Raw genomic sequence first — 12,985 nt, 5'->3', positions numbered from 1 at the left:
TATCACAAAGTTCACACTCTTTTTTCTATAACGATGCAGCGTGCAACGTTTTTTTCTTCCTCTTTTTCTTTTTTTTCCTTCCATCACATCTTTCCTTTCCTTTTGTTATTACCCCATCGGTGTTGGAGAGTTTTTTTTTTGAAACTGGTTTTTTGCATCTTCATTTCTCGACTGTATATATTTCCCCATTTGTCAACCAGTCGCCCTCATCAGTATCACGATCCCGTATAGCCGCATACACTGTTGACTCTTCTTCTTTTTTTTTTGGTCATTTCCGATGCAAATTCGCCTGGCCCGTTTCGGGTTTTCTACCTTTTTGCTGTCATTTTTTATCTGCGGGGGGGAAACAAGATACCATACGCTTTTTCCTACTGTTGGCTAACCACACCTTTCAACAATTTCACGGAGCGAATATATATATTTTCCATGTCTCCAGCTTTTCAAAAGATGATAGAGCATTGTATCATCTAAGCATGTTCGATAGCCAAAGAATCTATAAAGAACAAAGTTAAATTGCATAAAAACGTCCAGAATAAATGCTGCTTGGTATTCAAACAAAAAAAACTTTTATATATCTTCAACATATGGCAAAACCCTCAACTCTAAAGAGACCGAATTCGGTAAACATCTAGATCGAGACCTGCCTCCCTCCAAGGCACGGAAAAAACGCCATCCCATCATGCAGCTGTCATCTTGCATACCTATAGTACAGTATAAATCTAAAAACTGGGGAAACGCCAAAAGCAAGATCAATCAAATGAAATAATATATGACGCACTACACTACCGCCTGAATGGGTTCTGCGGCACCACCGGGTAGTAGCATATCCGTAGCCGCCAATTCCGCCACGGCGGCGCCTGTGGTTGCATTACTCCTTTCTCCGACGTCCACTTTGACTCTTTTATTACTACCTTCTTCCTCTTTCTTCTCTTCTCCTTCAGCTTCTGTCTTCTTTCTCTTGAAGTCCGCCAATTTTTTCTGCCTTTCGGCCCTTTCTACCTGTAATTGGGCTTGTTTTTCCTCCTGAGCCTTCACTCTTTGCGTTTTCAGCGTTCCTAGGTCCAAGTCTTCGGGGTATGTACACTCCAAACCTAAGGCCTCGCAGAGTTCCCGGTATGTCTTTGCCCTCGACAGGACCTTATGTATTTCGTTCTTCCCGGGAACCATGTTCAAAATACAAAACTTGGTATTCGAAATCGGATTCTCAACACTCATCGCGATCAACATGTATTCGGTAACGACTTCTCTCCAAGGTTTTGGGCCACCTAAATGATTTGGGACGAAGCAACTTGGGTTCGATTCAGCGGCGACAGCAATCATGGCCCCTCCATCGATGTCGTATTCCTTGATAACCCGTTGAGCATCGTCCCAGCCCTTAATTTCGCCGTTTACGAAGAATTCGACACCGGCTTCTTTACAAATTTTGGCAGTTCCGGCTAAAGCATCGCGGATGGCAGGTTCTCGAGGTCGCATGGGTGGGGTTCGGCAGTGAAGTGTTAGTTTTGAAATTCCAGTTTTGCAGAGGGAGGTTACGAGGGCGTGGGTTTCTTCTATAGTTGGTAAGAGACGGATTTTGACAGAAATTGGGAGGGCGTAGGGGGTGGAGAGGCCGACGTTTTCTACGAGGGCAGTAAGGATTGAGAGTAAACGAGGGATATCTTTAAGGAGGGCTGCTCCCATGCCGGCGTGGGTAGAGAAGGGCTACACGAAATTGAGACTTTGATTAGCTATAGAGTTCGAGAAGTTATTGGTGATTTGGTTGGTTACCTTGGGACATCCAGAGTTTACGTCGATACCCGAAACATCTTGAGCTACGATCTTTGCAGCAGCTACGGCGGTATCAGGTGCAGCTGTGCCCATCTGGAAGATGAATTTTGACTTCTCACGAGAAGGGCAAGCACGAAAGATGAGGCCTGTTCTGACATAGTCGACACAACCGGTCTTTGGATTTTCAACTCGTTCGCAGCCAATGAGAGACTTGTCGATTGTCTCTGGACCTGTAATACGCAAATTGATTTAGAGCTCGGTTCTAGCATTAAGGTTGTAGAGAGATTAAAAAAAACAAAAACATGCATACCCCAAACGATGTCAGCGCCGTATTTGAGGGATAGCAGTCTGGTGGCAAGCTGGCCCGAACGGACCATGGGAGCCAGGACTACTTTCCCATATTTTGTAGCGGGAACAGCAGGGGCATCTGCCGAGATGTTGCCAGCCGGGATATTATCGGGCTGGGGCTCGTTGGGTGGAACAACGGGTGGAGCGATGGCGTGGTCGGTCATGGTCATAGTGGCATAGTATCGAAAGCGGTGCAGTCGGAGAGCTTGCCGGACAGAAGGAAGGAGACGGTTCATGCACGGTCGTCCGGTCGGTCAGTAGCTGAAGCCGAGTACCTGAGTAAGGGCCGAATTATGCAGATATGATTCCGAATTGAGGTTGAAGTTGAGGTTGAGGTTGAGGTTGAGGTTGGTGATACTAGCTGCTGTCGAGATGAGTAAGTGAGTTGGGTGAGGTGAAGCTGAAGGGATCGGAATGACTGCGACAAAAGACAAAAAGTTTTTCAGATTGCCGAGGCCGAGAGATCCAGCCCGCCAGCCAGCAACTAGGCGCAGAGTACTGCGGCATCCTCTCCGTCTCCCTTCACATCGTCCCTTCCTGTCCTACTCACCTCCTGCCTCAGTACCCAATTGAAGAAGCATCTTTTCAGGTGAGTTGACCGCTTCAACGTCATTTAACCTCAATTTCAACGACATCTCCAACACATCTCCATCTGTTGCTTTAACTTCATCCTCACTATCCACTTAAGTACCTATATCGCAAGTATTCGAGTACTTCTACCATAGAAGTACTCGATTGTCTTAGTTAATTGCGGTTGCATTTGGAATTGCAATTGCTTCACCATTTCACACTCGACTATCTCCATTAGATTGACACGAAAATTAAGTTCTGTCGTCCAATTAGATAGCCTGCCGATGGTGTGCCTGCCCCTCGTCCCCATTTGATATATTCTTCCCTCCCACTACATATTGCCCAGACGGGGCTTGCAGGGAACTGCTCTCATTTTTTTCTTCTTGTCGAGCGATATAATATCAAGTGGAGAACTATCCCGCTAACTATTTATATGTTTTGTGCTATTGCAGTTACATAAGATATCTCCCTGCCCATTAGCATAATAACATAACCCCTCATCCTCCCCCACCTCATATAAATGAGATTCTGCCCACATCTGCTTCGGACAGTTGTGAATAGAACCTCTTTCTTCCATCAATCCGTCAGACTGGCTACTACTCCTTCTCATTCTCCCTTCCCTTCTTCTATTCACGCCCGTTCATCGCTCATCGCTCAGCACTTTTCCACTTCAACTTCACCTTCATCTGGTTCAAAGATGCCTCCATACTACTCCGTCCGAAAGGTCGGTGCTCCTTTCACCCTCGACCATCGTGTCTTCATCGAGGCCGACGGTCAGCCTATCTCTCCTTTCCATGATATCCCTCTCTATGCCAATGAGCAGAAAACTATCCTTAACATGATCGTTGAGATTCCCAGGTATGTTCTATCCAAATTAATGGTACCCCACCTTCCGTTGTCGTGTTTTGTAGTTTTCTAACGAATGCCGAATGGAACCGCAGGTGGACCAATGCGAAGCAGGAAATCAGCAAGGACGAGCTCTTGAACCCCATCAAGCAAGATATCAAGAAGGGTATGTATCCATTTTCCTTTTCCTTTTCCTTTTCCTTTTTTTTTGTTTGTTTTGTTTTTCTATCTCTTTCTTTTCCTTTCTTTCTCTTCCTTCTTTTTGCATCCATTTGGGTTCTATGATTTCTAATGGTATATGTCTAGGCAAGCTCCGATTCGTCCGAAACTGCTTCCCCCACAAGGGATACCTCTGGAACTATGGTGCCTTCCCTCAAGTATGCACCCTAACTCACGAAACAATAAGTTGAATTGGTAGAAACTAATGACGTTCTAGACTTGGGAAGACCCCAACACCAGCCACCCCGAGACCAAGGCTAAGGGGGACAATGACCCGCTCGACGTCTGCGAAATCGGTGAGAATGTTGGATTCACCGGTCAGGTAAAGCAGGTCAAGGTCCTCGGCATCATGGCCCTCCTCGACGAAGGCGAAACCGACTGGAAGGTCATTGTCATCGATATTAACGACCCACTTGCTCCTAAGCTCAACGACGTTGAGGATGTCGAACGTCATTTGCCAGGTCTTCTCAGGGCTACCAATGAGTGGTTCCGCATCTACAAAATCCCAGATGGCAAGCCCGAGAACCAGTTCGCATTCTCTGGTGAATGCAAGAACAAGAAGTACGCCGACGACATCATCCGTGAGACCCACGAGGCCTGGGAGAAGTTGATCACCGGGCAGACTGATGCCGGTGGTATCACAACGTAAGCTCTATATCATGTACCCACACCGTTAAACAAAGGCTAATCTTTCTGGCTATCTAGCGCCAACATCACCGTCGGAGCATCACCCTTCCGCACTACCCTCGAAAATATCCCACCAATTCCTGCGAACCAGAACCTTGCCCCTGCTCCAATTGATCCAAGCATTGACAAGTGGTTCTTCATCAGCGGTTCCGCTGCCTAAAGAGTTCCAAATGCGTCAAGGAAGACAAAGGGATCATTGTGATGTCTATACATAGCGCGCAACCGCCGTATCAAATTTGGTGGGATGGGGTAGGAATCCAGATTACCTTTGAATCTTAACGGCAAAGAATGTTTTATGATACCATCCTCTACACCCAGCAAGTTTGATATATTTCGGAAAAAGCTTAGGTGCTTAATGCTAAATGACAAAAGTTCATGACTCTCACACGCATAATTAATACTCTCTTAAACTTATCCAAACATAAGTTTTTATAAGTCGATGCAAACATAATTTAAGATAAACGCAAAGATAGACCAATCGTGACGCCAGCTAAATATGGGGTATACATAATCAGAAAGATTATGGGAAAGCAAAGGAAATGCTGCCTATACAAAAGATTGCGCTGCGTATTTTTATACATAGACTTATAGTTCGTCATGGTGATCTTCATTACTTTCATTACCTTTATGAACTTCGTGATCTTCACCACCTTCATCAGTTTCACCACCCTCGTTACCCTCACCATGTTCTTTCTCTCCATTAATATCTTCGTCCACCCACTCTCCCTCTGATTCCACGGGGTGTAACGGTGTCTCCAGTGGTATTTCCACTTCCTCTCCATTACTCAAAACCACCTTTTTAACACTCGGTTCCTCAATTGCATTATTACCGGCACCGACTTCGGGCGCAATACTCTCCACCACCTTCCTTACTTCACTCCGTGCATCACCACCGCCGAGTACGCTCTCCATCTTCCCTATCACATCACCACTATTACTAACCGCCACCTCACCTCCCCTAAACGGCATCAAAACCATCCAAACCAACATCCTCAACGGCAACCAAACCAGCAAGAATACAGGACCCCAAAGCAACCTTCTAAAAATCAACCACCCAATCGTTCCGATCAAGATGTAAAGACTCATCTGATAATACCACATGTCGCTTTTATTCTTCTTAACCAAGTCGGTTATCAGGCCTTTACTCTTTGATATTACATTATCGAAGGAAGAGTAATTTGATCCCAATTGCTTGAGGGTTTCTGTCGATTGTGCGAGAGTTTCGGAGGCGAAATGGGAGCGTGTTAGTTCTGCTGTCATTAATGCGTGGGTTCGGCGGAGGGCTGTGGTTACGTCTGAAGAGGCGGAGGTGAGGAGGTCTGATTGGGCGTCCTTTTTGGATTTGGAGCTCGTGGCTTGGTGGTATGGACGACGGTAGAGGACTGAACCTGGGACTTGGAGAGGGAGGGAAGCTGTGGATGTTGATGGGGAGGCATTTGTTGATGAGGTTGGGGAAGTTGGGATTGAGGACTGTTGGTGGAGGAGGATGGCTTCACGTTCGCGACGGGCGTTGAGGGTTGAGGATCTTTTGGAGTGGAGGAGGGATTTTCGGTATATTGTTCGCGTATATTTGAATTCTTCTGAGAGCTTGTGGAGACGGGAGTGTAATGCCGCTTGGGGATCTGTAGATGGGTTTAGAGTGGCGGTTTGGAGAGTTAATGTCTATTTTCAAGTTTTTAAATCATTGCTGGTTAGTGATATGCGCCTTCGAAGAAAGAGATAGATATTATAAGGGGACATATAAATACTTCAAGTTCTGCATCGCCTTCCTTTAGGCTCTGGTGTATTAATCCCGCTAGCTCGTTTCTGGCTTCTTCGGTGCCCGGTGCCGTGAGGTTTGCTAGACGGTCGATATATGTCGTCACCTTGGAATTGCGCAGATAGGTTAGCTATCTAATGAACTAGGTATATATGTTAAAGTTATGGGGATAGAGCGGTATAATACTTCTTGGTAGGCATTAGTGAGAACGGCGATTCGTTCTGATATTTCAGATGAAGCTGTAGACATGATGGTGATAGTTGTACCGTGAAGGAGGAGTGAAGGTTGGTGAGGTTGAGGATGGGTTCTGGGGATGTGGTAAAGTTGAGGTGGTTTGAAGGTCGCATGGGAGCCACAGTGGCGTTTACCCGCTCCATTCGACCCATTACGAAATGCTTCGCTACTACTTCGGACACATACTATGACCATGTAGATTTCAATAGATATATCATACGATGTCAAAAAATAGCGAGGAGATGTAAGTATATATATTAAAGATAACCGCTACAGAAAGGAAAGTAATGACATGACACTATATATATGGACCGCTTTTTGAAATAAAGTGTAAGGAGAATTTATCCAACATATACACACTCCCTTCCTCAGAATTTAAAACCCGGAACGGGGGGAAGGTAAGAAGAAATATATAAACCGAAGTGAAGAAGGAAGATCGAGGGAATATAAGGAAAAGAAGCCGACAAAAATCAATGTCGATTATGCATTATCGTCATTTGGTATATATGCCAGGTGAATGATTCCTCTCGCTGCATCCGAAAACATGAACATGAAGTAGTAGTATAGTGTAGGCCACAATATAAAGGGAATCCGCAGGAAGTGAAGCCATTGAAGCCAGTGAAAGAATGAAAGGAAGAAAGCAAGAAAGCGCAAGCCATGCCCCATGATACCACCGAATGTAATAGAAAAAAAGAGGAAAATAATGACTACATTAGAATTTAAGAATTAAAAAAAGGAGTAGGAAAGGGAAGGCCCCTCCCTTTTTTTTATACCTTCCCGCTCACCACCAGGGAAACTATCCCAGGATCGACAGCTTCTTCCGTAGTATCTTACTAGCTCTGTGGTGCTTTTCTTCCTTGTGCTTCTTTTCCTCCTTAGGTGTATGGCTACCATTTAAATGTCTCTCGTCGAAACTCTCTTGTCTTCCGTTTGCCGATACTGTTACAGGCTGTAGGTTAGGGCTAGCTATTGAACTTTGAGTCGTCGTTGCAGATGAGTCGCCATAATGCAATGCGTTTGAAGGTATTGGCGGTACAGGTTCCTTCTCTCTTTCCTTCTCCATGATCTTGTTGAAGCCAAAGGGTTTCTTGCCAATAGACGGCGGTCTAAATCGGCTCAGTCCGTGGCTGCTACCGCCGTTTTCTTTCTCCTCTTTACCCTTATTCTTGGCTTCTTTCTCCCGCTCCTTCTTCGCTTGCTTCTCTCTTTCCTTCTCTCGCGCTTTCTCCTCCTTAAGCTCCTTTTCACGTTCCTTCTTGGATTTGATAGGTGAAACAGGAGACGTAGCCTCCGGTGCTGTCGGCTTGGTATTAACGTTGAGGTATGATGTCGGTATCGACGGCACTGGTGGGAGTCCAGTTGGTGTCTTAGGCTGGGGCTCCAGGATTGGCGTCTTAGGTCCATCAAGAATTGCGACATCAGGAACATCATCGATGGGAGAAATGATGTGACCATTTGTGTATCCGTTAACTTTCTCCTTCGATGGCTTCTTCTTAAGATCCTTCTCTTTAGCGTCAGTCTTGTTCAGTTTCGCCTTCTTTGCCTCTGCTCTTTCTTGCTCCATCTTATTCTCGCGCTCTATGGCCTCCAGTGTCGTTTCTTGGTAGAATAAAACGTATGCGCACGCCAACCCGGGTCTATCGCCGAAGAAGTTTCGCACAAAGGATTTGTCGACGGGTTCCACCATTTCATCGTCGTACAGTAGCCACCCGTGCTCCTCAGACTTGATTATAGCGACATAGTGTCCATGATATGGCCCACCTCCAATATGAATAATGACAGCATAAAGTTCGTAGAGTCGATCCGGATCTTCGGCGTCGTCGGTGGTATTGAATAATCTGAGATGATAGGGGTAAACTACTCTGTGGAAAAGCTTTTGATGTCGTCCCAAATCTTCCATATACTTAAATCGCTTTAGGTGCAATGCCAGAACTTTCGGAAGCCGTTTGATCTTCATCCTCTTCTCCGCTTCCTGGAGCCCGCCGCATACATCGCAGTGGAACTTGTTTCGTTCGCAAAGCATCTCACTCGCTGAAAAGTTTCGGAGACAAGATGTGACAGATGAATGCTTTTCTAGATCGATGGAAAGGTCGAGGAATGGTTCATCTCTTCTTGAAACGTTCTCGCATGTTAGGCATTTGGTTTCAGATGTCAATGCTCCCTCAAATAGATCATGAACCCAGCTTGTATTTGGCACCACAGATTCGGATGTCGTTGACACTGCTTTTGCGGAATCAGCCGAGTCAGCTGTTTCTGGGATTAAACGAGACGATGTCTCGCTCTTGTTTTGGTTCACAGCTTTCGCATGGTCCTCCACGTTTTCAATGACCTCGTTTAGAACATAATTAAAGAACTCGTGGGCATCCTGATGCATCTGGCTTCGAAAAAGCTCATTCTTCATCTTAAGCACTTCGACAAAGCGCAAAGGGCTCACGACTCCAGTCCTCGACTCGTTTGCTACTACGCTCTCGAAAAGATCCTTCATCGCTGTGAATAGCGACTCCTCCATATGATAGTTCTTCGAGTTCGCGACTTCGACATTGAGTATCGGACCAGCAGTCAAAGCGGCCTTCTTCTTCGCCTCGGGTGAATCCTTATCCTCTGGTTTTGCAGGGGCCGCAGGTGGGACCGCTGCACTCGCTGGAGTCGACCCCCGCCTTGCTAGTGGGGCAGGCGACCCGACACCTCCTTTCGCTTTTCCATTGGGAGCAGCGGGCTCCGTCGATGTCCTAGAGAGTTTCGAGTTTGATACCAACGCTCCATTTGGTGCACCGGGTAGTAACGATTTTCGAGGATAGTTGATGACTGCTTCGCGGAATTGCTTCGAGTAATAGAGACATTGTAGCATGGAATTGCAATAACTGGCAAAAAAAAGACAAGTTCCACAACATCTCAGCCATTGGCATCCAGTGAAATACGATAATAACGAAGAATATCTAGGAGATTAAACCATACCATGTATTTCCAAACTGCATCACCTTAGTGTTAGCCATCGTTATCGCAATTATAGCTACTTAGTAGGATTCTTACGTTCTCATAACCCCAAAATTTATCGCTTCCGTCTACCCTTTGAGGCGCATCTCGGACGAGTTCTTGTATTGGTGTGAAAGGAACTACCGCCTCCTCCTTCTTTTTTGCGGCAACCGGTGGCGCTCCAGAGGCCTAAACATCGAAGGTTATGACGTTAGCAAGGGGTAAATTCGAAAGCCACAACAAAAAGTGCGGAAAATCGCCGGCTAGCAAGCGTCAGATTTCGGCAAAAATATAAACTCACAGAGGATTTACTCCTCCTGAAGAATGACATTTTGGAGGTTTTCGAACGGAATGTGGCAGGCGATTTGGTATGCGATATTGCCGCGTCGGCAGCCGGCAGAGAGTGCACCAGAACAATTCAGTTGGAGAATATTAATGTTTTTTTAGAACTAGAATTCCGGAGGAAAAACTTCTAACAAATCGATGTAATTGTATTTTGTGCTTGAAGCAAACGGTTTTAAGATCCGTTGGTTTTGATCAAGGAATTTGAAACGGTTGGTAGTGCCCGTAGGTAAAGGAGAGAGGCCGTAGGATTCTGTGTAGCGGCGAGTTCGCTAGGGTGATTGGTGGGTTTCTTAACGGCTGGAGGCAAAAAAGCGGTGACAAAATCGCAGAAATTGGCGGGTGAAAGGCAGTTTTCGACGGGATAATAGACCTAGAGAATACTCGAAGTATTGTATGAGGATACTGGCAGTTAAGTGAAGATATGCTGGTTTATAGACACTCGAGTCGGAGAGTATGTATATATTGTCTGAACCCTGAGAACCCTCAATGCCGGACAGAGCGTGGGGAGAGGACAGTCGACGCCGCTAACGTTCTGTGTTTGGATTGGTTGCGACTGTGCAGACGGCCAACACCGATCGGAGAGGAAGCCGAGAGGACGGAAACTGTTGTTGGAGATATCTAAAAACGTAGGCGATTGGAAAAGGATCGGAAATATTGGTAGGTAAGTAATTCCTGAAGTCGAGAAAGGAGGAAGAAAGAAGGAGAGATGTGATGGTGATGGTGATGGTGATGAGATTGGAAGAGGAAGTGAGGTGAAGTGAATTGGAAGTGAGGTTGAGAGCGGGCCTGATTTGGAAGGGGAAAGAAACACCAGCCCGAACCAGCACAGAACAGAACAGAACCGGACAGGACAGGACAGGACAGAACGGAGAGCCGTCGATGAGGCTGACCAACAGGCTGTGACGCAGCCCAGCAGGTTACAAATCAGCGAGGATAGAAGTTAACAGACACAGGTCAGGTAAAACCCCCTAATTTCTCTCTCCGATTCCAACTAATTTAATTAACGATTAACAGTTAACGGCTAATTAACAGTTAACTCAAGGGACTCTGGTTGACAGCTAGTATATTGTGTGAAGTGCAGGAGATATAAAAATAGGAAACATCAGATCGAAGGCTATGCTCGAACGTTCACGCTTTGAGAAGGTCGAAAGAAACAGAACAGAACCACCTCGAATAAAACCTCGCAGGCAAGCAGGCAAGCAAGCAGACAGGCAGGCAGGCGGTCTGGTCAGGGACTACTACGCTACATAAAGTGATCCTTCTCGACTCGAGGATGGCGCCAATGCTGGGCCACAGCCCAAGCTCCAATGGCTAGTAGAGACGAGACGGGTTCACCCACGCCAGGTACCGTCCAAAAACAATCCGACTTGAGAGAAAGAAAACGAAATATATCGATCTTGAACGAATTATTAGTCATGTTGACCGGGTGTGGGAGAATCTTTTACGAGGTCCAACATGGTGGTGTCTGCAATATCAAATTATCTTGCGTCTACATACTTCCCTACATACTTCTTGCATACATACTTACATACAAAGGTACCGATACCCCCCCCTTCGGTGGAACAGAATGAAGGAATGTTCGAAAACCGCACAGTGAAGACAGGCAGCATGACGCTATTCCCATTCGACCTTTTCGAGACCCACAATTGTGCAGCAGGAGCAAGCATCGTGGTCGGCGTTGGCAGGTGGGATGAAGAAAGTCAAAACTGCCCAACAGTACTCCGTAACTACCTCTCCGGTAGTTTGCTGCAGGCTGTTAGGGAAAGCCTCTCGCGACATGGATGATGGAGGGGCAAAAGCTGCGAGGTGAGGTGAATGAGGTATAACCGGCTAACTTTACCGGTTGAGCAGGATAAAACGAGCCGCCATTTAATCATTTTATTCATGATGTCTGGTTTTCTTTTCCCCATCTTTTCGGTTGCATGCATTCGATTGAACCTAAAAAGTCTACAATGTAGGCGGAATAATAGTTTCGACAAGCCGGGGTGCAAGCGAGAAGGAGGAAGGTAAAAGAGACTCATGATCACTTTCGTATACATGTATATCTACATGAAGTCCCAAAGGTGTGGAGAACTAACTACCTAGGCCTTGGAGATATTACTCCCAATGGTGTCAGTCCCGAAGATGTGGAGCTTGCTTGCTTGATCGAAGGTCTCCATAAACCACATGGCGTCGAAAACCGGAACTTGGTAACCAATGCAACCCCATATCGACAGTTTCCAGCGTCACCATTACGGCCTGCAACCCCCCCCCAAAAAATGCTGCTGTCAATCGCGGCAACTAAGTTGAAAATATCAGGCAGACCATTTAACTATCCTGCGCCTGCATCCCATGGCGCTGGTGACCTTGTTAGCAAGGGGTGCGAAAATTTGAAAGACACCCCCATTCAATTCACCCAGCAGCCGGCCAACCCATGAAATTCGACCGCCTGGACATGGTCTGTCGTATCGATAACTTAACCGAACAAGCTGATTCTCTAGCTCTGGCCTTTGGTCATATATTGCAGTCCGAGTACTGACAAGAAGAAAGGGAAAAAAAAAGTGATATCTTGCGATTACTTTCCCTCGAACTCTTGGGTAGAGATCAGCTTGCTGATGCTTGCTCCGAAAAAGCCACCGGCGCATAAAAATATGGTCCGTCAATGGACTAATACTGTTACCCGGTGTATTGATTTTAAAAGATCGAATTCAGGCTATTTCACAAAGCTTCGCATTTGTTAAGCTTTACATGCCATGGTCTATTCTATAGAGTATCATGCACTCAGCTGAATTGAGGAAGTGGTCATGCTGATTGGGACGAAGAGGCGAAAATTGGGCCACCAATGGGATTCAGACCGCAAGCATTCCCTACCCCCTGTATTCGGTCAACTATAACAGCTGATCTAGGCGAAGGTTCGAATTCGATTCTTCGATAGATCGTTGTTGGTTCACCCAAACGTTTAAAACCGTCATGTATGCAGAGGCTGGTATGAAATACATATGTCTGTCCACAGGTCCGATATTACCCATGCTGGATATGATAGCTCGAGAGCTTCCCCGCATTTCGCAGTTCAAGATCGACTCTCGCACGAGAGAGGCTTTAATTTCGTAAATGTTGCGAGGGGGGATAGATCTTGAGGGTGGGAACAAAATCCACTCAAGCTAATCATTAGGGCGTGATACTTATGCTCACGATTAGAAGATAATGATGCTGATGCGGATGATGACGAATGACAAGACCGCGCAACTAGTTATATGA

At 46.1% G+C, this 12,985-nt stretch overlaps 5 protein-coding genes across 5 annotated transcripts; 1 reads left to right on the top strand and 4 right to left on the bottom strand.

Annotated features, from left to right (window-relative positions):
* Positions 1-777: 777 nt before the first annotated feature.
* Positions 778-2,285, bottom strand: AOL_s00054g573 (uncharacterized protein; the record flags this gene model as incomplete). Its single annotated transcript, XM_011121889.1, has 3 exons — positions 778-1,701; positions 1,768-1,997; positions 2,078-2,285. The coding sequence occupies 3 exons, from the start codon at positions 2,283-2,285 to the stop codon at positions 778-780; spliced, it is 1,362 nt and encodes a 453-aa protein (XP_011120191.1).
* Positions 2,286-3,205: 920 nt separating this feature from the next.
* Positions 3,206-4,597, top strand: AOL_s00054g572 (uncharacterized protein; the record flags this gene model as incomplete). The annotated part of the gene is made up of 5 exons (XM_011121888.1): positions 3,206-3,543; positions 3,627-3,697; positions 3,838-3,908; positions 3,968-4,395; positions 4,456-4,597. The coding sequence occupies 5 exons, from the start codon at positions 3,206-3,208 to the stop codon at positions 4,595-4,597; spliced, it is 1,050 nt and encodes a 349-aa protein (XP_011120190.1).
* Positions 4,598-5,022: 425 nt separating this feature from the next.
* On the bottom strand, positions 5,023-6,445 carry AOL_s00054g571 (uncharacterized protein; the record flags this gene model as incomplete). The annotated part of the gene is made up of 3 exons (XM_011121887.1): positions 5,023-6,099; positions 6,186-6,302; positions 6,383-6,445. 3 exons carry the CDS (start codon positions 6,443-6,445, stop codon positions 5,023-5,025), a joined length of 1,257 nt encoding a protein of 418 aa, XP_011120189.1.
* A 781-nt stretch (positions 6,446-7,226) lies between these two features.
* On the bottom strand, positions 7,227-9,278 carry AOL_s00054g570 (uncharacterized protein; the record flags this gene model as incomplete). The annotated part of the gene is made up of 1 exon (XM_011121886.1): positions 7,227-9,278. The coding sequence occupies one exon, from the start codon at positions 9,276-9,278 to the stop codon at positions 7,227-7,229; it is 2,052 nt and encodes a 683-aa protein (XP_011120188.1).
* Positions 9,279-9,366: 88 nt separating this feature from the next.
* AOL_s00054g569 (uncharacterized protein) lies at positions 9,367-9,734 on the bottom strand (the record flags this gene model as incomplete). The annotated part of the gene is made up of 3 exons (XM_011121885.1): positions 9,367-9,399; positions 9,461-9,592; positions 9,705-9,734. 3 exons carry the CDS (start codon positions 9,732-9,734, stop codon positions 9,367-9,369), a joined length of 195 nt encoding a protein of 64 aa, XP_011120187.1.
* Positions 9,735-12,985: the final 3,251 nt, after the last annotated feature.

This window comes from Orbilia oligospora, assembly GCF_000225545.1.
Source record: "Orbilia oligospora ATCC 24927 unplaced genomic scaffold scaffold00054, whole genome shotgun sequence".
Lineage (NCBI taxonomy): Eukaryota > Fungi > Ascomycota > Orbiliomycetes > Orbiliales > Orbiliaceae > Orbilia > Orbilia oligospora.
Note: the sequence above shows the minus strand (reverse complement) of the source record. Positions and strands in the feature narration are given on the sequence as shown.